At 34.2% G+C, this 24,449-nt stretch overlaps 1 protein-coding gene across 4 annotated transcripts in view; it reads right to left on the bottom strand.

Annotated features, from left to right (window-relative positions):
* COL5A2 (collagen type V alpha 2 chain) overlaps positions 1-23,552 on the bottom strand; it is a 134,125-nt gene extending 110,573 nt beyond the window's left edge. For 3 of the 4 annotated variants that reach the window (XM_011356273.2, XM_011356281.2, XM_011356290.2), the window contains exon 1: positions 23,221-23,552. In XM_011356273.2, the coding sequence (XP_011354575.1) occupies positions 23,221-23,317 (97 nt within the window). In that variant the 5' untranslated portion in view covers positions 23,318-23,552. Of the gene's footprint in view, positions 1-23,062; positions 23,178-23,220 lie in introns of those variants that run through there. The other variant, XM_023528951.1, reaches the window with a different exon arrangement.
* Positions 23,553-24,449: the final 897 nt, after the last annotated feature.

The following is a 24,449-nucleotide window of genomic DNA, read 5'->3' as shown; positions in this document are numbered from 1 at the left end:
TAATAATGATATATTTTATGAGTCAATGTTATAGCATCATGAAGTAAAATAAAGATAAAAATTAAAACAAATGATCAAGCTAACAAAAAGCACACATACACACACACAAATTCTCTGAATTCCTTAAAGGAGAAACCATACCAGAAACTCTTAATATTTTATTCTATAAGACATGATAGTTGAAAGTCAATATTGTTAATATAAACTGCAAGAGAACATTGAAGTGAATATACCACAAAAACAGCAACAGTAAACATACACTATCAAGATAAAGTTCTAAGTCAAGACTTGGGAAAAGGACGTAACAAAATTTACTGAAGATGAGACTCATTTGCTAGGGGAGCCATAACTCATGACTCTTATTTCTCCTTCTTCCACTGATGTAATTTGTATTTTTGCCAAGAGGGAATCATTTCCACAAAATGACCAGGCAAATGTCTTTGATACTGGACAGGTGGTAGGCAGTCCCCAGTGTAGCAGAATCCCGCCAGTTCTCCACTTCCCTTGTACTCCCTAGAACAATGCAAAATTGAAGTTTAACCCTCCACTACCGAATCAATGGCCTTCAGAAACTATCAAAATAAACCATAATTTTTAAAAGAAAAACACTACCAGAATGTGAATTCCATTAGTTTAGCATCTCTGTCATATTCGATTTGTTTATATTTATCTGGCATAAATCAGGCTGTCAGTAAATGCTTAGTGAATGAATGAATGAATGAATGAGTGGTTCTTTATGGATACTTGAAAATAAATGGTAATCATGTTTTCTAACGCACATTGGGAGGTTTTAAAATGCTCTATATCATATCCGTTTTGCTTAAAACACTGATTTCTCTGCATTTTGCTCATTTTGTCTGGAATGCCTTTCCTATGGCCTCTCACATATCTGCTTCCTTCTCATTCAGCTCTTCACACAAACAGAATCCACCTCATATAAAGTAGTGCCACTCTCCAGAACAGCCATGTCCAAGAGAACTTACTGTGATTATAGAAACATTCTATTATTTGCACTGTCCAATATAATAGTCACTAGCCACACTAAACACTTAAATTTTAATTTTTAAATGAAATTTACATTTAAATAGCTACAAATGGTTAACAGATATTATACTGGGCCACACAGCTCCAGAACTCTACTCTATTTTAGTTCCTTCGTATCACTTATTATCAGGAATTATCTATTTTATACAAAAAATATTTTGTTCATATATTGTCTTATCCCACTGTATTAATTCTCAATACCTGCTATAATAAACAACCATAGACTTAGTGGTTTTGAAACAACACCAATTTATTACCTTACAGTTCTGGAGGTCATGAGTCCCAAATTAGTCTCACTGGCTAAAAGTAAGGTGATGGCATCCCCTCTGGAGGCTCTAGTGAAGAGCTTCCATTCCAATGTTTTTCAGCTTCCAGAGGCTACCTGTATTCCTTGGCTTGTGGTTCCACCGAGAACATTTCTCAGTTCTCATAATCAGCAGAGCAGCATCTCCAAATCTCTCCCTGTGACTCTCCATCTGCTCTGCTGTATCGTCTTCCCTGATGGCATCTCTCCTGCCTCTTGTAAAGACCCTTGTGATTGCACTGGGCTCACCAGCTAATTCAGGTTAACCTCCCTCTTAAAGTCATAATGCCATCTATAAACTCAATTCTCCATTACGCTGTGAAGTGACCTATCCACAGGTCAAAAGAGTTAGAGCACAGACATTCTTGAAGAGCAGTTATTTGTGAGCCACACTCTGCAGTAGAATCCTAGTTCCATGTGGTCAGAGACCTGCTCATTGCTATATTCCCAGAGCCACAGATTGTGTCTGTAATATTGCAATAAATAAATACTTGTTAAATAAGTGAATTTTAATTTCCATTTTTAGGGAATTAGCTTCTGACAATGCATGTTGAGGGCTGTAGAATTAAAAAATAAAAGAATAAAAGACACCGGGAAATTATAATTTATGTTACATTTGAAAACAAATCAATGTATTATTTCCTCTTTTTGATATGTTGTCCTTTCATAAGGACTTGTCAACACTTGGAATTTTCGTATATGCTCCGTTTCCTGATATATACTGATGACCTTGCCCTCATATGTTAATTTAGAGAGTCTGTTTATTCTGCTTTGTTGGACAGATTGCCCCAATGAGATATATGCATTAAATAAGCGAAATATTATCACATATTGATGCATTAATAAAAAAATACTGTTATTTTTATACATACCAAGATATATAGATGTGTCTCAACTACATTTTGTGCCAAATATTTGAATCTGTTATCTAAGAAAAAATTCTATTAAACTGACAGTGTAAAATCACATTATCTTCTGAAATGTCCAAAAAAGCTAGTACAAAATCCAGTATTAATTCACACTACAGAATATAATAAGCATATGGTCTCCTAAATTACTCTAAAAATTTGCAATAAAATAGTGGAAATATGATTGAGGATTAGTTGCCATGGTAGCTGAAAAATAACATCTCATCAACAAAATGGAAAATTCAGCCTAGGCAACTGTTAATATGACTATGTCATAGCTCTGACTGCCTTCTATATTTTTCACCCATCTCCCCAACAGACAGCACTCAGCATTGAGACTATAATAAAGCAAGTAGCCAAGCATTATGTACAGTTCAATGAAAATTAAATGATAGATGATAGACAGACAGAATAGCAAAATACAATGTTCTAAATGAGCTTTGTGAGATATATGAAAATTTGAATATAAATAATGCTAATATCACTAGATCACATTAAAAGTGAAAGTTGTATAAATTTGCTTTCTTTTTAATTTGTTTCTTCCATGTTTATTAAAGCATATACAAATAATAACATATCCAGAAATTTAACCCCAAAATAAGCAAAAAAACAAAACAGTGGTACAGAAGAATTTAAAATATTTGTTGAGTTAACAAGGCATGTTAAAGGTATTTAAATAAAAAGTCTAAAAAGAACAGGTATATAATCTCATAATTTATTTTCAATAATAATGACAGGATTCTGTTATGTTCTTATGCTAGAGAAAGTGATATTTGCACCACTCTGCCAACCTGATTAAACAGAGTAGACAACATGGGATCCCAACCTCAACTATTCTTTATTTCGAAATGTATTTCACACATACCAGTAACAGGAAGTTTGGAATACAATGTGCTTTGGATGACAAAAATAAAATGTGGGCTAATTTTTCAGTGGAACTAAATGTTTTGTGATATTCTTATTTGAAATAAAATTTTGCCAAGAGTTTGGCCAAAATGTCCTACTCCCCCCGGTATGTGCTGGTTTGAAAAAAGAAGACTCTTACCATCAATAAATCACTGAAATAATAAACTGAAATAATAATAGACACAGTACATGTCAATAAATATTTGCTGAATTTTAATTAGAAAGTCAAAGTTTTTAGGTAATTATGCCAGTAATTAATAGAAGAGTCTCTGAGAATCAGCACAGCAATCGCTGAAGCTACATACAATGACTGATCAGGTTCACGATAATGACTTTATTGAGTAATTTAGGGAAATTTGTGTTATTTTTATGGTAACAAGTATTCTTGTCACATATAGATTAAATATCATCAAGCCACAGAGAATTTTGTGCGATTCTTTTTTTTCTGCGATGTGTTTTCACTTCTATTTTATGTAATATAAGTAACTATCGCATCCTTGATTTTATCACCATTAAACACTTTGTGCCAGAGGTTAGATTTGAGTTCAAATCCAATGCTCTGCCTATGTGACAAAAAAGCCCTCCACCTTTGGTGTTATGGATAAAAGTGTTGGTTCTGTCGTGGAAAAAAATGGCACTTGGAAAAACTTCATAGGTTGCAATATATCATTCTTCACACCATCAAAGAATTTTGACTAGAATAATGAGTGCTTGTTGTTCATGTTACACATTCAGGAATAGAGTATATTTCTGACACTGGTGTAGAAATACTCGAATTCTGAATTTTTACTTGAAACAAAAATGGAAAATTAAAAATTAAGCCTAGCCTCAGTGGTGGTTACATGGGTGTTTTCAATTTGTGATAACTCATTGAGCTGTACATTCATGATTTTTGCATTTTTCTATATGTATGTGATACCTTAATTTTTAAAAAGTTTATTTTCTAAAAGACTAATAAAAAGTTATTGTAGGAAAAATAGGACATGTTCTAAGTCTCCATAAGCTAAGTAAGCCACACAATCACAGCCCGATTCTTTCTTCTTTATCTTTCAATCTGGCAATCTCATTTGTAGGAATTCTCCCTGAAGAAGCACAACCACATATCTGGAGTTGTCCAGGAGCTGAAAAAAGACCTGTGATTCTGTTATCTAATCTACTGACCACAGTCTTCTACTTTTGCACAATACCTCACCAGCACTACAAATATTTCCTAGCATTAAAACTATTAACGCAGAGGAAACACCAACAAATTGTACCCAGCATTCCATTAATAATACCCAATAGGTCCTTAGGATTAGGAAACAATATGGAATTAAAATTAGATGAGTAGTATTTTAGCTAAATATATAACACAATGGCTACTTAATATACAGTTATGCACCATATATCAAAGTTTCAGTCAGCAACAGACCACATATAAGACCATGGTCCCATAAGACTATAATGGAGCTGAAAAATTCCTAACACCTGGTGACATCATAGCCATTATAATGTCATAGCATAATGTGTTACTCACATTTGTGGTGATGCTGATGTAAACAAAACTACTATGCTGCCAGTCGTATAAAAGTACAACATGGACAATTATATACAGTTACATAATACTTGACGATGGTAATAATGACTGTTACTGGTTTATGTATTTACTATATTATATTTTTTATCATTATTTTGGAAAGTACTCTTTCTACTTATAAAAAAATATTTCCTGTAAAACAGTATGCTGTGTTACACTGGTAGCAGCCTCATACATCAAGTGTTTACCTGTCTCTTGATTGCATAATTTTCTCTTGCACATGATTTAATCTTGTGTTGTCTTGTAGAGTTCATGCTGTACAGGTTTGTAGCCTAGGAACAACAGTCTATACCATAAAGCCTAGGCATATAGGAAGCTATGAGATCTAGGTTTGTGTAAGTACAACTCTATGATATTCTCACAATGATGAAATTGCCTAACAAACATTTCTTACAATATATCCCTATCAGTAAGCAAGCCATGCATGACTGTATTAGCATGTATAACAAATTTAACCTCTGGAAATTTTTACTTTGCTTCATAACTGTCTGGACAACTATTCTCTCAAAGATCATCAGAAAACTCCACGGTGCCAGATCCAGCACCTTTCCTCCATCACCCTTCCCTTGGATCTCTGTGATACAATTACAGAGATACAAATGAACTCTTCTAAGAACCCTTCTGATGGCTTCCACAACACTATATTCTCTTGCTTGCTTCCTTTCTGAAACTGTCACTCATTTTCTTACAACTCCAGCAGATTTTTTCCTTTCCTGAACTTACTCTAGGCTTATTCTCAAAAGTTCAATGTATTTTTGTTCAGTGTTTATATATCCTATTTCTTAGCCTAATTATTTCAAGTATCTACTTTGCAACTAAATCAGAAACTTCTAAAAGTCAGGATTCTGCTTCTGACTTTATTGATAAATATATAGATTAAGTGCACCGTAGCACTTTGCTTGGTACACAGAATTCAGGCAAGTGTATTTTATTGGCCAGTTGATTATCAATGGACAGCATTTACAAAAATTAGTAAAACATTTCTGCAAATGATTAAATTTTTAACTCACTTGTAACCTTCATGGAAATTCAAACAAAAGTTTTGATTAAAAAAAAATGTCACTACAGCATGAAGAAAAATTTTTTTTAACAAATAAACATTTGCTTTGGAGATCCTCCTGCTGAATATGTTTGGTTCAGATGTCTAGTCTTTATAGCTTTCAACTGATTTATAGACCAGCCTAAACTCATCTAAATTTATGCTGTTATTTATATATCCATTCGTTCTTTATAAATATCTATAGCTAGTTGTAGCTCTCATATTGGAATTCTTTAAGTATGAAGACTATTTCTTATTCTTTCTACTTTCAGTGTCTAACATCGTACTTAGAATCCAGGGATCCAGGAAACACTCAATAATATTTGGCCAATGACTATCTCATTAATTTCATAATCAGTATAGTATATAAAGCTAGGAGAAAAAGCCTAATGATTAGAGGTGTCTTAGCGAATGTTAAACCAGCATTATTTATTATTCTTCCCAAAAGTCATGTTTGGCTCTTGTCCTGTGATAGCATTTGTTTTCATCTCTATGCAGATTCCCACTTAGAATGTTTCCTATTTCATCTCAAATAAAATTTTTAGTTGGGTAAGTTAAAACTTGTGTGGTTATTTCCTCCTCACTACAGCTCTTCATAATAATCCCCAAATTCCAGGTCTGAAAAAAATCTTAAAAAAAAAAAAAACAACCTAAGATTCTACAAGATTGAATTATACTTTTCTTAATTATTGCCTGCCACAGGTTTAGTCTCTCTGAGGTCTTTAAGAACGTGACACTGAACAACCTTGATTTTCACATAGTGTGGAATGCTTTTCTTGATTAAAACTATCTTCCTCCTTTCCTTTTCCCCTCTTTATAAGATACAATTGAAAGAGCTATGGATTGAGAGCCAGAAAATCTATGTTATATATCCAACATCCATTGCATCATTTATCTCTTGTGAATCTCAGTTTCTTCATATGTAAATCAAGGTTTTTAGGTTTTGTATGTGTATCAAATGCATGAATGTGCTTTGTGAACTGTACAATCCTACTAAGACATAGTGCGGTATTATTATTTACAGAGGCAAAAAACTCTACAAATGAATGTCAACTGAATATAGACCACTGTCAGCACAGAAAACCTTAGCCTTTCCTTTGAGAAAGTGAAGCTCTTTTATTTAGTGATTTGGTAACACCTGGTAGAGGGGGTGAAAGAGGACCAAATAAATGATCAGGCGTTAGAAACTGATGGAATGTTGATGCTGACTATCCAAAAGAATAGCACATTGCCCAGTTGGAAAAAGAAGCATTATATATCATGATGTAAAAGCATTTGTAGGAACTGTTTGATATTTACCCAACCTTACCAATAAAAACAAATGGCTTACGGATAACTTCATCTTCACATCATGTTACACAAACAGAGAAGTAGGTAGAAGAGTAGGTCTCATATAACATCCCAATATATGTCATTTAATTGATTTAATTAAGTTGATTAAATTTTGTTTAAAAATGATATATTAAAATAACTGAGGCATTAAAATAATTGAGGCAATTAAAACAGTTGATGTACTCAGGCATGAACTATCACAACCACCTCTCATTGTCACCCTTTGTACCCTTAACATATCACTTTAACCTGAAGCTACATGTGCATCTTTGCCTCCTTGCATCTAGTATTAAAGATATAACATCCAGTCTTCCCTTTGAAGATAACACCTCTATTTTATACCCCATGGGCCTTTCTGTATCCTGATCAATCTTTATTGCCCTTTCTTTAACTTCAACATCTCCCTCTCCACGGGACACTTACTCTCGGCCTATAGACATCCCATCTCATCATCTGAAAACAAAACAAAACAAAACAAAATTCCTCACTTGACTCTATTTCTTATCTCAACTATGATCCTGTGTCTCTTTTTCTCTTTACAATTCAGCTTTTTAATGGATAGGAAATGGGAAAAGAATAGTCAATACCTGCCATCTCTATGTTAAATACTAAATCCCTCACCACACATCCATAATGTTTTGAGTCTGTGTCCTCCAAAAAATCAACCCTTGCTCTCACAAGTGAATTGGATATTTCTATGCAATTATTTTTCATCATATTTATTAGATTGTGTTTTAGTTATTTGTTCATAGTCCCCTCATTACAGATGCCCCTTAAATGCAGGATAGTGTGTTAATAATTATCTCTGTGTCCCTATAGCCTAACTAAAGTCACTATAAATAAAATAAGTAACTTAAAAATTATCTTTATTTCTACTTAGTAGCCAATTAGCATGCTTTCAAGTATGTATTTTTATGAGATTTGCACAAAAAGACACAATATAGCTAATCTATACATAAAAGCCGATTCCAATTTTTTTAAAGTTTGCTGTTATGTATAAAAAATCTTAGGCAAGACTAAGTAATGTTATTAGGCAACAACCTGATAATTAACATTGAGAAGGCACTCGATTTTGAACCATGAAGAGAAATAGATTTTCCTTGAATTATTAATCACATTTTGTGAGTACCTACTATATGCATTGCACTGGCTCTGTATCTGACTTTCTTGAGTTTGAGAGAAGGTCTTTCTTTATTCTTAAGGTGCATATGATATAACTAAGAGATCAATGACATTTATTAATAAGTAAAACTAAAATAATGAACAATGCATAAAAGATTCTATTAAGTGCTAAAAAGGGGAGATATTATAATTTAGACAAAAAAAGTAAAGATGTCTGGGATAATCAAAAAGGTTTCAAGGAGGATGCACACCAGACTTGACTATGATGTGAAAATTTGGATTTTTGAAGGAGAATATGAAACACAGATAAAGGATATAATGAAGTGAAGGCAGGGGAATGACTTTGCTCAGGTATTCCCTTCTTTGAGACCTTTCCTCACCTCTCCCCACAGCCCTCCACCTCTCAGGCACTATACGGCAGAGATGTCTCCTAATGTTCCCCTCCTAGCCCCTAGTGCCTCCATCAGACCACATGGTATTGTCCTTGATTTAATTTGTCCCCATCAGACAATTAGCTCCTTGGGGGCAAAGATTAAATATTGATTTTTGTATCATCTAGTAAAACACCTATTCAACAATAGGTATTTAGTAAATATTTACTGAATTAGTGAATAATGAAGAAATCAAAATAACTACCTCATAGGTTGCATGGTGGAGATATCCTCCTCTGTGGAGAAAAGCAAGTCGAAATCACCATAACTTGAGATCAGAGTACTATTTCTTTTAATAGTAAGTCAAATTTTGCAGAATCATCTAAAGCAAATTCCAATGTGACTAACATACTTTTATACTGGCTTTTGTGAATAGAATGGGATTTATGTTCCCCCCAAAAGTAAATTATTGTCAAGTGCTTTAAAATAACCAAGTCTCACTTGTGGAAGAGTATATTAAGCTAGACCCTGATAGTTTTCTTCCACTGGCATCTCTGATTTAAACATGGATGTGGGTATCTGTGAGTAATTGTTAAAATCTTGTTGGGTTTTATATCTAAATTTTTTATGCACCTGGATTAGACACATATGCTTCTTGTAGAGACTTTTCTTTTAAGGCTGTTTTCTGCCCAGACTGCCTGGGAGTGAATTTCTAGCAGGACTTGAGAGAGTAAGTGTTTAAAGGGCTAGGTCATTATTCGTGAAAAAAGGGAAATTGGGAAAAGAAACACGGAAATGGACTTTCGTTGTCCCTGAAGAAAAAGGACAAACAGCATGTTCCCAAAAGTTCTGTGCTCAAGAAATATCAATGGAAAAAATCAAACTTTCCAAATATTCAGATGAATACATATATATCTCCCAACAAACATTACTGTAAAAAAAAAATAAATAAATAAATAAGGACTCAAGAATAAATGTAAAATAAGGAATCAAGAACAAATACAACAATCCCATGATGTACTACTCCTCAGGTAAAAATCCGTAACCTTTCAATTTTTCTTTTTCTTTTCTTTTATTTTTAAGGCTGGATAAAAGTAGCTTAGTAGGTTGTCAGGAAAAGTAAGCAGAGTCTCTACTGCAAAGACTAATCTATCAGCTGTAAAGGCAAGAGTCTAGGACACTGCTAAATTCTAACTATTCAAAAGAATAGCAAAAAGTACTTAGAGAACACTGAGTCTTATGGTTGTAACCGTGTAACACAACACATGATATATTTTCCTATTTTCCCTTTAGTTGGAAAGTTCAAAATTAATAAGAAATCTACAAAATTTGTTGCCAGATTATTGTGATTTCTTTTTTCACAATCTCCTTTTACAACAAACAGTGTCTGGAAACAGTAAAACCAATGGCTGAAAAACAGATCATTTTACAAAGTTACAAATTGGGAGCTGTATTCCTTAAATGAATCATAGGTAAGTAACTAGAAATCTGGATCAAAACTTCAAATCCTATTTTAAAAGTACAGACACATATTACCTTTAGAGATTATAATGGTGCCTCAATCTACCAAAACATGTACATGAGACTCTTCCCAGTAGCATAGCACAAATCTGACCTATGTGAAGTAAATTTATGTAAACCTTCTATAGTCATAGACTTTCAGAGCAGGAAGTGGCCCTAGATAATATACCACAGGCTTTACAAAGGAGGAAACTGAGGCCCAGAGAATTTTTGTCACTTATCACAAAGTCACCAAGTTAATTCATGACATAGCTGCAACTGGAATGCAGATTTCCTGTGCATTGGTCCAGTTTTAATTTAGAAGCTTTTCTTTAAAATTATTTCCACAATTCATTCATGAAAGAATGTAACAGTCTATTTAGTTGAGGCCCTAATCTCTTTAACTGCATGTTTCTCTCTGTACAAGTAGAGAGTCCTAAAATATACCAGAAAGTAGACAGGCCTGAGGGATGATAGAACCTTTGTCTAAACACTTGGCTCAGATTGTTGTGGATATTTGTCACCAGTTTAAATTTCTAGCTCAAAGTCACCTTCTGACCCAGGGAAAAGGGAAACCATACTACAAACAGGCCCATAGAGCTTAGCTTTGATTTTGAGACAGGCTTCCTGAAGAGAGATGAATAGGGAAAAAGTAGTAATAATAGTGGATTCAGCCTTCTGCCAGGAAGCTACATTTTTGCTTGTAGAGAGACTACAGTCAAGTTATAGTGGAGAAACCACGTTTTGTTTTTTCCATCTGTTCTGTTTATCCTCAAGTCAAAGCCTCTATTCTTATTTTTTCCTATTTAATTCCTATTTGGGAGCTTTGGGAGGTTTCTAAACAGTTATATAAGCAGGGTATTTTACTTGCCTCGATTCAAGGTTTAAAAAAAAAGCAACTTTGCTTTCTTTCATTTTTATGAAGAGTCTTATATTCCTTTGGATTATTAACATTATCATTTACTTAAAAGAAAACTTTTAATTTGCATTCAGGTAACAGTTCTTCACAGTGGAGGCATGATAAATTAATAACACTATGTTTATAGAGGCCTTTACAGCTGACACAGAATTTCCATAAATATTATGAATTCTTTATTTTGAACCTGTGAGGTAGTAAAATAAAAAGTGTTATCCCTGATTTATAAACGAGAAAATTAAGGCACCAACACATTACATTTATAAGTGATTTATAAGGAGAGAGTCACGACTCTATTCCAGTCGTCTGATTCAGAGTCAGTGCTCTCTGGTCCCTACTGCCATGTCAAGTTAGTAGAAGTTGAGTGAGCTCACACAGCTCCTTACTCTTCATTGACCACCCAAGTGGAGGTGCATGCCATCCCTCACAGAAACATTGCTCAGGATTCAAACAAGCCTGTCTTGACATCATTAAAATATCAGGAAAGTAAATAAATGTTTTATGTATTGAACACAGTTTCATTTTTCTTGAACAACTCTACCTGAACCTAATATGCAAACAATTGCCAAAATCGTTATATTAGGAAAAAAGAATAAAATTAAATGAGTATATACACTGCTAAATTTGTGAAATGCATCCTAATACCAAAGTATAACTTTAAGGATTTTTGCTGGTTTGCTTTTCCTGACTTGTTTGGTAAATAATCAAGAGTTGAGCACAGGCCTGGCCCAAGGGAAAAACATACTATAAATAAAAATATGTTACTGCCATCTCAAACTTCCCAATTATAACTCTCCCTTTTACTCTCTGCTCTGGCCCAGATGCTTAGGACTCACTGCTCCCCATCCTTTCTCCTATCAAACCTAGTAAGTGGGAATGATATTATGAAAATTATTTCTGTTATGGAGAAAATTATTTCTGTTATGGAAAAACCAATGAGAGAATGCGTCCTAAAAGTACTAATAATATCCACTTTTCTTCAGTGCCTATATAGTGCTGAGAATTTTAATTTAATTCTCCAATATGCAGATGAGAAAACCAAATCTCAAAGATCAGTAACTTGCTCAAGGTCACAAGGTTGCAGACAGCAAAGTCAAGACTTAAATGTGAGACTCCAGAGATCCACACTCTATTAACTGTTTATTGAAACTAAAAGGAAAAGGAGAAGTTCTAAATGTATAAACTGCCAAATGTTAAAGGCTCTCAGTGTAGAAAAATAGTAATGATTGGGAACTGAGGGAATTTCCCAGAATCAAAAAAAATCTCACTGTGAGACAATGGATTCCCTGTTCCCGCTGCCTATTGGCCTAATTGACAGTATATATGCTGTTAGCGCAAAAGAATAGATATGGTACTGTGGTAGGGCTTATTTGCTTATTTATTCTAAAATGACTATGTTTTAGGAATACAGGGTTAAAAATGATTAAGAGGAATCGAAGAACAAAAATTAAGAGATATCACCAACTTCCCCAACCTTTTTGAAATTCTCTAAATAAATCCAATAACATGATGCAGGTCTGGTCATGGAGCCTCACATCAGCCTGGAGCCTTATATTTCAGTATATTTCAATGAGGCTATCTGAGCCGATTGTTGATTGGAATCCTTGCATACTCACAGAGGACTCATCTTCTCATCATGCATTTGTGCCTTCCAAATGGTGTACGATCATAGGGTTCTATGCTGAAGAGACTCAAAAGTCCTCATCAGAAACAGTGGGAATCTGGCAGGCAAAATTCCATTTTGATTACACTTAGGCAACTTAAAGTTTCTATTAAAATGAACTTGAAGTGATTCTAATGTCTTGATTGTAGAATCCTTCTTGGACAAGGACAGAATGTCCATCACTGCTCTGTTCCACCTGCCTATATGGTATGAGCCCCAGAATCCATGTGATTCTGGGGTTTTCATCCAGAGCAACAACGTCAGCTGATTCAGATGGCCAGAGAATATTGAAAAAAAAGATCAAAATGGCAAATTACCATATAACAAGCTCGCATTACAAGGGAGTAATATTATTAAAACTGTGCATTAGAATAATATTTGGAGGGGGCATGTGTTTTATATTAGTTCCCTGAGGAATAGGAAAGAAAAATCAAGAAAATTGCCCATAAAACAAGTTCTGATAGGTCAGACTAGAAGTAAAAGTCTGTAATTTAATGCAAAATTTGAGAAAGCAACACCCAGATGGAGCTGTACTGTAAGACCTTGATTCCCAAGCAGAATCCTGAATGCCCTTCCCTGAAACAGAAAGAAAATTGAAAGCTTATGTCCCTAAATAAAATAAATGAAATAATCTATTTCGAAACTGTTTTCCTAGAACTGTACCTGCTCATCCTCCTAGGACTTTCACAACATTGCACCCTTGGAGCAAATGTGGAAGGGACACATGGTAGCTCAGGTGAGTGTGCCTTTGGCAAGTTTATGAAACATATTTATATGCTGAATATACCAAAACAGCATTAAAATAGTAATTTAATTATAATTAAAAATACTAATTTAATTTGTCACATCATTTTCCATGTACCCAAACACAAACACTGCCAATGGAACTTTTTATTCACTAATTTATCTCTGCGGAACTAATTCTGTTTCGATTTTGTCTCATTCTCTACATAAAGGAATTACCCCTCTTTAAAAAAATAAAACAAACAGATTCTAAGTATACTGAAATCTTACCAGGCTAATGAGAACTCCACCATCTCTGAAATTATTAGTTGTTTCTCAGTAAAATTCAGTTGTTTTACTATGTGTAAGGGGAAAAAATAAAAACACAAACACATGCCTAAGCTAACCAAAAGTGATGAAGATTTAAGAGGAAATAGGGAAAGAAAAGAAGTGAGAAATTTTTTAATGAGCACTCAGGAAGACCTAACGCTTACGGCACCTTAAGGCTTGAAGACAAGCTCCCTAACAGAATGTTTAGTTGCTCCTCCTTCTTTGGCCCCAACGCTCTTTTTTTTTCCAGTACAAACTTGTATAAAAGAAAATGCTTGTATTGGAATCACTCATTTGTCTTGGAATGGCCTGTGCCCTTCTGAAAGTATAAGCCTTTTTTATAAAAATTCAGAGGTTCTATGTTTGTAGCCAAAGACCAGAAAACTAGGAATTCTTTTTTTTCAGTTTATCTTCCCATGGTCACCAGTTAAACTCACTGTCCACCATTCCATCCTACCAGAAATTCTAGCTAAAATTTTAGCACTAATGTGAGAAACATGTTGTTCTTAATTAAACTGTAACTTAATCACTTCTTCAATATAAAGCTCTGGAAAAATGAGCAAGAAAAGGCTTAAAAATACTTTCAGACTAGCATAGATTAATTTAATAGGTTCTACTATGGGAGCAAATAATAAGCATATAACTGCTATTTAAGATCAATGAAAATATTAAATCTCTATAAATAAATTGTATTTGCTATGGGAACTATCCATATTTTTAGAATTTCATAATGAAAAAATATCTAAAGCCGATGGCCACAGAACAACCATATTAAATAGCAAAGATTTAATTAAAAGAATTCATAGCTACAAATTATCTGGTAAAATTCCATGTGCATACCTCCTTCCAAGTCAAACCCATCATTTTGTTAAAGTCTGAGAAACAGAGAAGAAAGAAAAGTGCAGTAAAATATGGAAAGTCTGAGTATGAATAATGTGTCTACATCCTACATCATCTTCTGCTTTCTGGAGCCAATTTCACAAAACTCTCCTGGGAATAAAGGGAGTGAAAAAACCAGCAGCCTTTGGAAAATGAAGAGATGTGCTACCAAGTCTGGGAAAAGATGGTCACCCTACTTTTGTATCCAAATAGTCCTGGGCGCTGCCTTGTAAATCCCTGTGCAGTGAAGCAATTCCTCTCATTTCGAATACAACCTGGAGCAATGCGCAGTGTGGAAAATAAGCTTCCAACTTTTATTACAGACTTTTATGACGATCGTATTTTCAAAAAGAAAACTCTGAGACAGACAGAGATGGTAGACAGGCATGAGGTAGCACTGGGGCATGTAATGGATCATGCTTGGCTTGCCCACACACTGGGAACAATCTCAGGGAAAGAAATGTGTGTGGGAGAGTGTGAAACAGGAGAGGGGGAGTGATGTTTCAAATCACATGGTCATTAGAAAGTCTCCAATAGAAAGAGGTTTTTATTTCTTTTGGTTTTTTTTAGTAGTAAACCTACATAGAAGACAATACAATAAAATTCTTCTATTTGAATAATAAACTTTTTTAATAGGCTTAAAATACAGACCATTTAGTATTCAATGAAAATACTGATGTATTGTGAAAATGACCATAATGTATACAAAATTTACATTTTAAGTTTTACATACACTTTAATCTCTTTGAGAGCAAAAGTTGTTTATTTTTTCTATAACATCTAACATTTTGGTTTTCATAATCATCTTATAAGCATTTATTATTATTGCTAGTATTAAATAGTAACAGAGTAATAATATTAACTATAGTTTGATGAGCTCCTACTATTTGTTGGGAGCCATACTACTGTGTAAGTGATTTATATACAAGTAGTCTTCATGATAATTATTTAAGGTAAATATTATTACTCCAATTTTATAAATGAAAAAACTAAAAGAAAAATCAAGAAAATTGCCCAAGAATATGCAAATATAATTTGCAAAATCTGAATTTGAAATCAATTCACTCATACTTGAATGAATAAATGGTGGAAAGATTTTTTTAATTTTGAAAAATAATATTAATTTGGAATATATGTATAGAATAACTTCTAAGTACCTAAGACATAAAATAAATTCATGACATGGAGTAGAACCTAGAAAGTAGAGGCAAAAAAGGAAATGTGTGTGTGTGTGTGTGTATGTGTGTGTGTGTGTGTATGTGTGTTAGGTGGGAGGTAAGAATTACAAGTAATTCCTTATTACCAGGCAAAGAATGACAGCTGATGTGACTAAAATTCTAGAAATGGGCCAGATCATGGAAGATCTTATATGCCATGCTTAGGAGCTTGAACATTATTTTCTTCTTCACGTTCTGGGAGTCAACAAAAGTTTTAAAGAAGGTAATGACATAATCGGATTTCAGTTACATATCACGGTGGCAACGGATGGGATCTACATACGTGCCGGTGGGCAGTGGCCCCCTGAGAGGCAAGGAGACGAATTTAGGTGCTATTGCAATAAGCCAGGGATTGCTGCAATAATGACGATGAGGGCTGAAATTTAGGCATTTACAGCATAGAAGAAGTATATTTGAAAAATATTTAGCAGGTAAAATTGTAGGGTTTCATGAATGATTGAAATTTTGCTTGAATTTCAATTTTAATTGAATTTTAATTCAATTTCATCAGGTAGGATGATGTCATTAGCTGATATAAGGACTACATAAGAAAGATAATCCTGTCTAGGAGAGAAGATAATGAGTTGAGTTTTGGATACACTGAATTTAAAGTGGTTACAGCCCATCCAGTGGAAGTTGGGAATTCTGAAGTTCATGTGGAAGCTCATGTTTGGAGAGAGAGAATTATCAGCATTTAGCTGTAGAGCAAAACCCTGAGAGTGAGTAAGATTCATAGATGATGTAGGAAGAGAATATACAGAAAGGACCAGTGAAAAAATCCTATGAGAAAACAAAGTGCTAAGGAATATAGGAAGAGAAGAAGCCCATGAAGCTAAGGGGGAAAGGTCAGGATGGTAGAGCAAGAATCTTCAGGGAGTAGTTTAGGAAAGCTGGTGGTCGATGGTATCAAACAAAGGAGAAAGGACTAACAGGAGGTGAGAAAGGTACATCACACATGCCAGTCCTCATCTTCCTAGGCCAGCTTAAATAGAATGGAGGGGGCAAAAGTCAGAGTGCAGTGGGATGAGCGAGGGCATGGAGGCAGAAAGAAAACTATACTGTTTACAGGCGAAGGGGAAAGAGCCCATAGAAAGGAAGTAATTAAAGTTATAGAAAAGAGAGCATGATTGATGAAGCAAGTTCCCTCAGGAGATGAGGAACAAACAAAATACAGAAAAACAACAAATCTAGAAGGTTCTTCAAAATAAATTCAAAGATTTGGTGAAAATCAAAAATAGACCACAAAGGTTCATATCAGTGATGGCTGAAATCAGATAATAATATCACTTTCTGTGTCTCATTGAAGTGCTCTAAAATTACTTTCAGGTAAAGTTCCCAGATGATCCTCCTAAGAGTCTCATCGGATTAACAGGGTTGCATACAATTTCCCCAATTTCAGGTGAGGACCCAAAGGCCCAGTGAGGTTGAATGACTCTCTTTAGGTTGCAAAACTGCTAAATAGCAGAGATGGACCAGAACCTAGGTGTCCTTCCAGTGATGGCTGAACTCAGGCTTACTTCACTTACTAAAGTTTTTATACTACCACAAGGCTGTGATGCTTATGTTGCAAGCCATGTTTCCACCAAAAATATACTCTGTTGCCATCTTGAAACTGATTTTATAATTCAGATTGAACAGACACTCAAAAAAGAAAAGAAACAACTGTGACTGTCATTTCTCCTTCCTAGATCTCAACTTTAAAAAAGAGCATATAAGCATTTTTTGAGTTTGAACATTATACCAGAAAGCTGTAGAGACAAAGTTACATTAATATATTAATATTAATTTATTAATATTGTTAACATTACTGACTTCTTTGTAGAAGGCAATGTGTAGGTAAAAATCTTGTACTATTACAATTTACCTAATACACTGTTCCTTAGAGAACATATTCGGTACAAGATAGAACCACCTTGATTTCTTTTGAAGGGTTTAGTTTTAAACGTAAATAAAATAAAACCACTAAGACCACCAATATGATCACAACTTTAAGGCAAAATTTCCCATAGAATATACTATCCCCATACCCCCCATGCAATGCCAAGAGTAGATACTCTTTTAAATACTGAATATAACACTTCAACAGTTTTACATGAAATTTAGGCAAAATAACCATAAAATTTACGTGGAAAGAAAATTAGAACAAAACTGAAATGTCAACATCTTCCTAACAGTTCCATTGTCTTATATAAACTTGCGCAACTTGCCCAAACTTATATACTAGATGAACTAATAATTAACAATTTTAGTCTTTTTACCTTACCATTACTATATCTCTCATATGTAAAATCTAAACTTTTCCATGTTATAGTCTAAAAGCAAAAAGCACTAGGTCAAAAAGTGACTGATTCATTTTTAAACATTTTATGAATGCTATATAAGGCCAAGTGATAATATAGGAATTATCCTTCAAGTAGAACCAAACTGTTTGATTAAAAAAAAAGATTTAATTCTGTGGCCATGGATTAATATGACTTCAAACTTCTAAGTCTCTGATCCCCAAAACGAAGCTTTCTCTTTCCTTTTTTACCACACATCCTACATTATGTGTACTTCTGGAACAGTCAACACAATGAATTTCAGGTCTGCGGTGATAGCGCTAAAAGTGTAAAGGGCAGGAAGTAAAAGTGAGAAAAGAAAGAAAATTAAAACTATATATTCACCTAGAAACAAGTTTTAATAACTTGTGTCCTTAGCATGGAGTGATTCACCTACCCAACCAAGAGGAGGATTTGAGCCTTGAGTTATTTTTCCAGAAATGATGGTGAATTTGCGATGGTTTGTCTACAAACTTTAATTAGGTAGCCTTACAAGTGAAAGGAATAATTACAATAGCAAGTTATTACCAAAGTCACAGTGTGTAGCCTTGGAACAGGAAGCCAACTGGTCCATATCAAGATCCAATGCATGTAAGGCAGAGATTTAATACAGTGGTTCACCAACATAAATCAGTATCACCTAGAAAGCTTCCCAAATCCCATTCAAATTCACTAAATCGGGATATTTGGAAAAGAGGAAGCCCAGAATCTATTATTAGTAACAAGACTTTCAGGTGGTTATATAGCCAGCTAAATACTTACTGTGGATTGCTTACCAACTAACCCAAAGAATCATGGTCAAAACACGGTATACATGTGTTTGTAATATAAAGCATTCACTATACCTATCTACTAATCTATAAATATATAAATATATATACTCTTCAAAATAAAGGCTCACTTTAGTTTGGATAAAAGTTATAAGTACTTCTAAATTTCTCTGAAGAGGATAAAGAAACAAAGAATTGCTACTTAATATTTAAGTGCCATCCAGTGTTCTTGGCTTCATAGTCTACTCAGAAACGAACAATAACCACAGTAGATCTGGTGACTCAACTACATTCTGTCCACTGAAACCAGATCTATTCCACCAAAAGTGGCTGACACTTTTGTTCACTGTGGTGGGGACTACAGTCACCTCCTGTGAGCTATTCTCCCTTTTATATCATTTATAACATACATAACTCTATTTAGTAGAGTATGTTGCGGTGCCACCTAGATAAAAGAAGATTATTTCCTAACCATCCTTATAGATTTGTGTGACCATATGACTAAATTTTGGCCAACTATAAGTAAGTTTAAATGGTAGGAATATTTAATAATCTCCATTAAAAAAGAGAGAATCACAGCCTTTGTCACCCACACTCTACATAGATATCTGGAAAGTAAATGTAATGGCTGGAGCTTCAGCAGCCATCTAGGACCACAATGTTAGAATTTTACCATGGGATATGAAAGTAGAGAGCTATAAGAGACTGAATCCCTGATGACTTTGTAGAGACAATGTACCAGCCTTTCACTACCTAACTAAAAGCTGCTTTCATGTATGGAAAAAAAAAAAAAACCCTTAGTTTTGTTTGTTTAAACTACTGCATTCTGCAGTGTGCAGCTGAACCTAAATTAAAATATCTATTATAAAAGAAAAGTTTGCATGTACTAAATGATCCAAAGTATCTGTTTTCAATAGAAATGAGTTTAAAACAATTTATGAGTGAACGAGTATCTTGAACAAGCTATATATTCATATTCTCTAACTCCTTTAAAATGATTCCATCTAAGTACTGCTGAGTGTTAAGCATCTACTTCTTCATATTTGTATTTTAATGATGAAATAAATGGCAGACATATATAATAAAAAGGCAGGAGATCATGATATAGAAAAGATTGTGAGACCCTCATCTCTTAGTAATGAGAAGTTGGTTTGGGTCCAGGATATCAGTGTAGGGTTGTAACAAGAGGGTTGCAAATTTATGGTCCATGAGCCAGACTTGGCACTCAGATATATTGTATTTGGCTTATGCAATGCTTTCTGAAAATGTTAGTTTCAAATGTCTTAAAGTAGGTATGCATCTTCAGTTCTCTACAGGCACATCATCCCCTGTTGATGTACAAACACTCCCTTGCTTTACTTGTTTATGTTACCTACCTGGCCTCTGAAAAGTGCTGATGTTTACAGCCCCTAGAAATAAAATGATACATTTCTACACCTTCCCTTCTCTCCATTGCTCCTCTGTTGCTGAAATCGATGATAGATATCAACAATTATTTTCTAAGATTAAGTATGTCCACTTCTAATAATGAGAAGGTATATAGCTCACTGGGTATCGGAACTTTATTTAGTAACATAAAAATACTATAAATGCACTAGTATTTTCTCCTATAAAAAAACAAATGGGAACCTTTCAAAGCACCCTCTACCACACAAACAGACACATAAAAAACTCATGAAAAGCTGATTCTGTCATCTTAACTGTGATTTTTGTTTCTTAATAGTTTCAACTAAAATTAACCCCAACTCCCAAACTTTCTCCTTTCAGTTTTACAAATTTAAAAAAAATCAACTCAGTTCTTAAAATGTTGTGAGAAGTAGTAATGATTTTGGCCTAAAAGGCCTAAAACTTTATTCACTCCCTTTAATCCCATCATTCATAAGTATTTCTATCAGGCAAGCGCTTTGCTTATGTTTTACATTTCCGGTAAATAACCACAGCCAAATAGAAGAAAAATGTACCTTGAAATATTAAAAAGAAAAAAAAATTTATAAATATGAACGTACATGTGATAACAGGCCTCTACATTTCCAAGGAGATATATCTGTACACAAAGTCAATATCATATTTTCTGACTTAAAGTTAAAATTGGAAACATGTACTTGTATGCCTTAGATATTTCTTTAGTTTAAAGCATCTACCTAAGTTTACACTTCCTCAAACTTAAAATCACATAGAGTTTCAAAATTCTGACACTTATTAAGCTTCTGACAAGCCTGAATAGGGAAAATAAAGTATTTACAAGTATCACACAATACAACTTAAACCAAAATATGTATGATAAGTAAATAGAAGTTATGTAGCTCTGGATTCTGAAATTCTTTTCTATATTACTTTGAATTAGGGCTATTATTACTTTATTTTGCTATTGAAATTTATCACATATATTCTGTTAGGATGAGTAATAAAATAGAAGAATATATTTTTTTGTAATATGTATGCAAGCAATTGCTCTTTTTCGGTAAAATCTGATATTTGTAATTCCAGTTTCTGTGCTATTTGGTTACATTGTGGGGAGAAGGGCTGGTATGGAGTTGGGGACATTTTTGCACCAAGCATCCCATTCCTAACATTTATGTAAATTAGTATTAACAAAAATTAAACTCTGCTCATTTTTTAGAAACAACTACAAAATAATTACAACTATTTGGGAAAATCTTTTAACATATGGCGTATACCACATACTTTAAGAAACATTCCTTTAGTTTATTCACATGTTCAGGTATTTCCATATTTTATTAAAAATTACTTATTTTAAAATACATTAACAAGGAAAATTGTCCTAAGTTTTAAATTAAAGTCATTGGTAGTTCAGCAGGGGAGGGGAGTCAAAAGTTCCTTTTATAATCAGAATTTCTATTTGTATTTAATTTTCTGTATTTTTTCCTTCCCTTTCCTGATTTCCACTTCCTATTCAATTATTTTCCCCACTCTTTTAAACAACACATTTTTCACATTATTACAAAGAAACTCAATAGTTTCTAACTTTTATAAACTGACTGATTTTTAAAACATAAAAAGTAACATAATAAGTGGCAAGATTTTAGAAAGTGCCCCCTCTATGGGACTCTGGACAGAGTGTTGGGTATTCACTCTTTAAATGTTTTTTATAACTTGTGGTCCCCAGATTAATTTCATAAACATCTTGAAAGCAAAAATGCACAGAAGCAGGTATTAAAAATATATACACATGTATGTATGTGTATGTATATATATATACAAAAATATATATGAAAGAGAGTAACAGAAAAGTTTAATAAATGTGCTAAGTTTTAAAAGCTCGAGTTTGATGTTAAATAGTTATGAAAAGCTATAATGGCCTATTATAAGCGAGTACATGTCTGTATTTAAAATTTCAGCCCTAGAGAGTAAGGATTTAATAATCATTGAAACCAATTTAAATATTTTCTTATATTCTATATCATCCATGCATTTTTGCTTAACCATATCATATCACCTAACCCCTAATATATGCAAATTGCAAAGGAAAAAATAAATGGTAGCCAGGCAAGATTTGTTATAAATAAAAAGAAAAGGAAGTTGTATGTAAAAGATAATGTCCATGCAAACACTCAGTGATAAATAAATTATACATAGGAATGCCGATTTCCTGCCTTCCACCATCCAACAGGGAACCACTACTGTCCTGATAATCAAGTCAGTAGGGTGGGAAAATACCACAGTTTAAGAAATCTGGCTTCTATCAGCCTCTGTCATGGAGAAATAAAGGAGACTGTCTCTCAGTAAGCAAAAGCGATTTTAAGATCACAAATGCAAATGGGAAAGAAGTGAAAGTCTGTAAAGAGAAAAGAATAAAGAGCCAAAGACAAAGAAAAAGCGGTTATCAGAGTGGCTGCAGAGGTTTTTCTAAACAAAGAATTTTATGAAGCAGCAGAAGTTCCGTACAAAAATGACTCCACCCTACCCAGCTTTTGCTGCGACTTTTCTTTGCTCTGAAAACTCCAGCCCACACAACACAACTCCTCTAACTGGAAGTGCCTTTAGTGCTCCGTTTAAAAGCATTCTTCTTTTCTTTTAAACTTCACATTCTCCACATTCAAGCAAAAGGACTTATCTTAGGTTTCCCCAGAAACATTCAGTAGTATACTCTTCCCAACAGCAGATGTAGAAGCTATGGACTTACAAATATCCCTATTGTCCTCCGAGCTGCTTCCAGGTGCTGTCAGCCCCCTTTTAAACTTCAAACCAGAACCTCCTCTTCGTGCTCTTCCTGAGGCTTAACATTCCTCCTATTTCCCCAAACCTAGCAATAAACACGAGCAGAGCTAACGGCAAACTCACCATCTTCGTCTTCTTCCTGGGCTTTTATTGAGACAAATTGCACTAATAAAACAGTAAGGATGAGGAGAGGTCTTGCTTCCACCCAGTTTACCATCATGTCTAAACAGTAGACATGTGGGTCTCCTGGGAGTAAAAAGTAGATTCTAAGGTTATTGTAGCACCATGAAGTCAACTGCGGGCTCTTCTTTCAGCACCAGCCCCAGGGCAGCCTCTGCAAACCCCCTTTTTCAGCACCAGCTCCAGCACAGACTGCGAAAACTTTTTTCAAGCGATGCAGCTTTAAATAGGAAGAATGCTGCCTCCACTTCTTTTCCTGCCCCTTTTCAGCTTGTTCAGGCTCATAACCATCCAGTGTCTGCCAAGCAACGGTCTGATTGATGGTAAACAACCAAATCAGAACACGAGCCTCTGTGCCTTAAACTGTCCCTATTGCATTTATGTTTTAAACATAATGGGGCTTAATCACAAAAATAAATGTTTATTTCTCTCTTTTTTTTTTTTCTTTTAAGAAAATCTGTTAGAAGAAAAGAGTATCCTCCCCTCTCTAACCTTTCCCCTAGACACACAGCCCTTAACTTTTTCCCTATAAGCTGAAAAAGACATTAGGGAGGCAATACAGCCTTTTAGCCTAGTTTTTGGCATCTAGAAAATTCAGGATTCTTGTCCCCCTTACACTTTCAAAGGATCAAATTTTAACCCTTTCTTTTGACTAAAGAGGAAGTATACATGTCTCCTTGCCAGATTATGTTTCTTTTCCCAGATTCTGGAAAGGGACTATTAAAACTGTGTCCAGGTAAAGTCCAGGTGAAGAAACTGTTTTAAACAAATAAATCTATAATGCATCATACCTTGAATTAAGGTCCTCTCCTTGTCTTTCTATCTCTCTTACATAGGGGGCCACATCTGCAGATCCCAGAGAATATTATTATGTAGAAAAATAGTCTACTATGCTAGCATAAAGGAATGGGAAGTACACTGCATTTGGATGCAGAAAGCCTCACTTCAAATATCAGCTCTGCCGCTCACCAATTTTGTAAACACAAAGTCCTTTATCTCTGTGTGCTCCAATTTTCCCATCTGAGTAAAGGGCTTTGCCCTGACCAGTGTACAGGATTTAGTGACACTAGAATGAGTAATATATGATTAAATTCCAAATTGCAAAGAGCCACATAAAAGTAGATGGTGGTGTTATTATTCCTAAACCGATTTTTCCAAGAATACGGTAGTCT

The sequence above is a fragment of the Pteropus vampyrus genome, unplaced genomic scaffold, assembly GCF_000151845.1.
Source record: "Pteropus vampyrus isolate Shadow unplaced genomic scaffold, Pvam_2.0 Scaffold2, whole genome shotgun sequence".
Lineage (NCBI taxonomy): Eukaryota > Metazoa > Chordata > Mammalia > Chiroptera > Pteropodidae > Pteropus > Pteropus vampyrus.
This window is presented reverse-complemented; position numbering and strand designations above follow the sequence as displayed.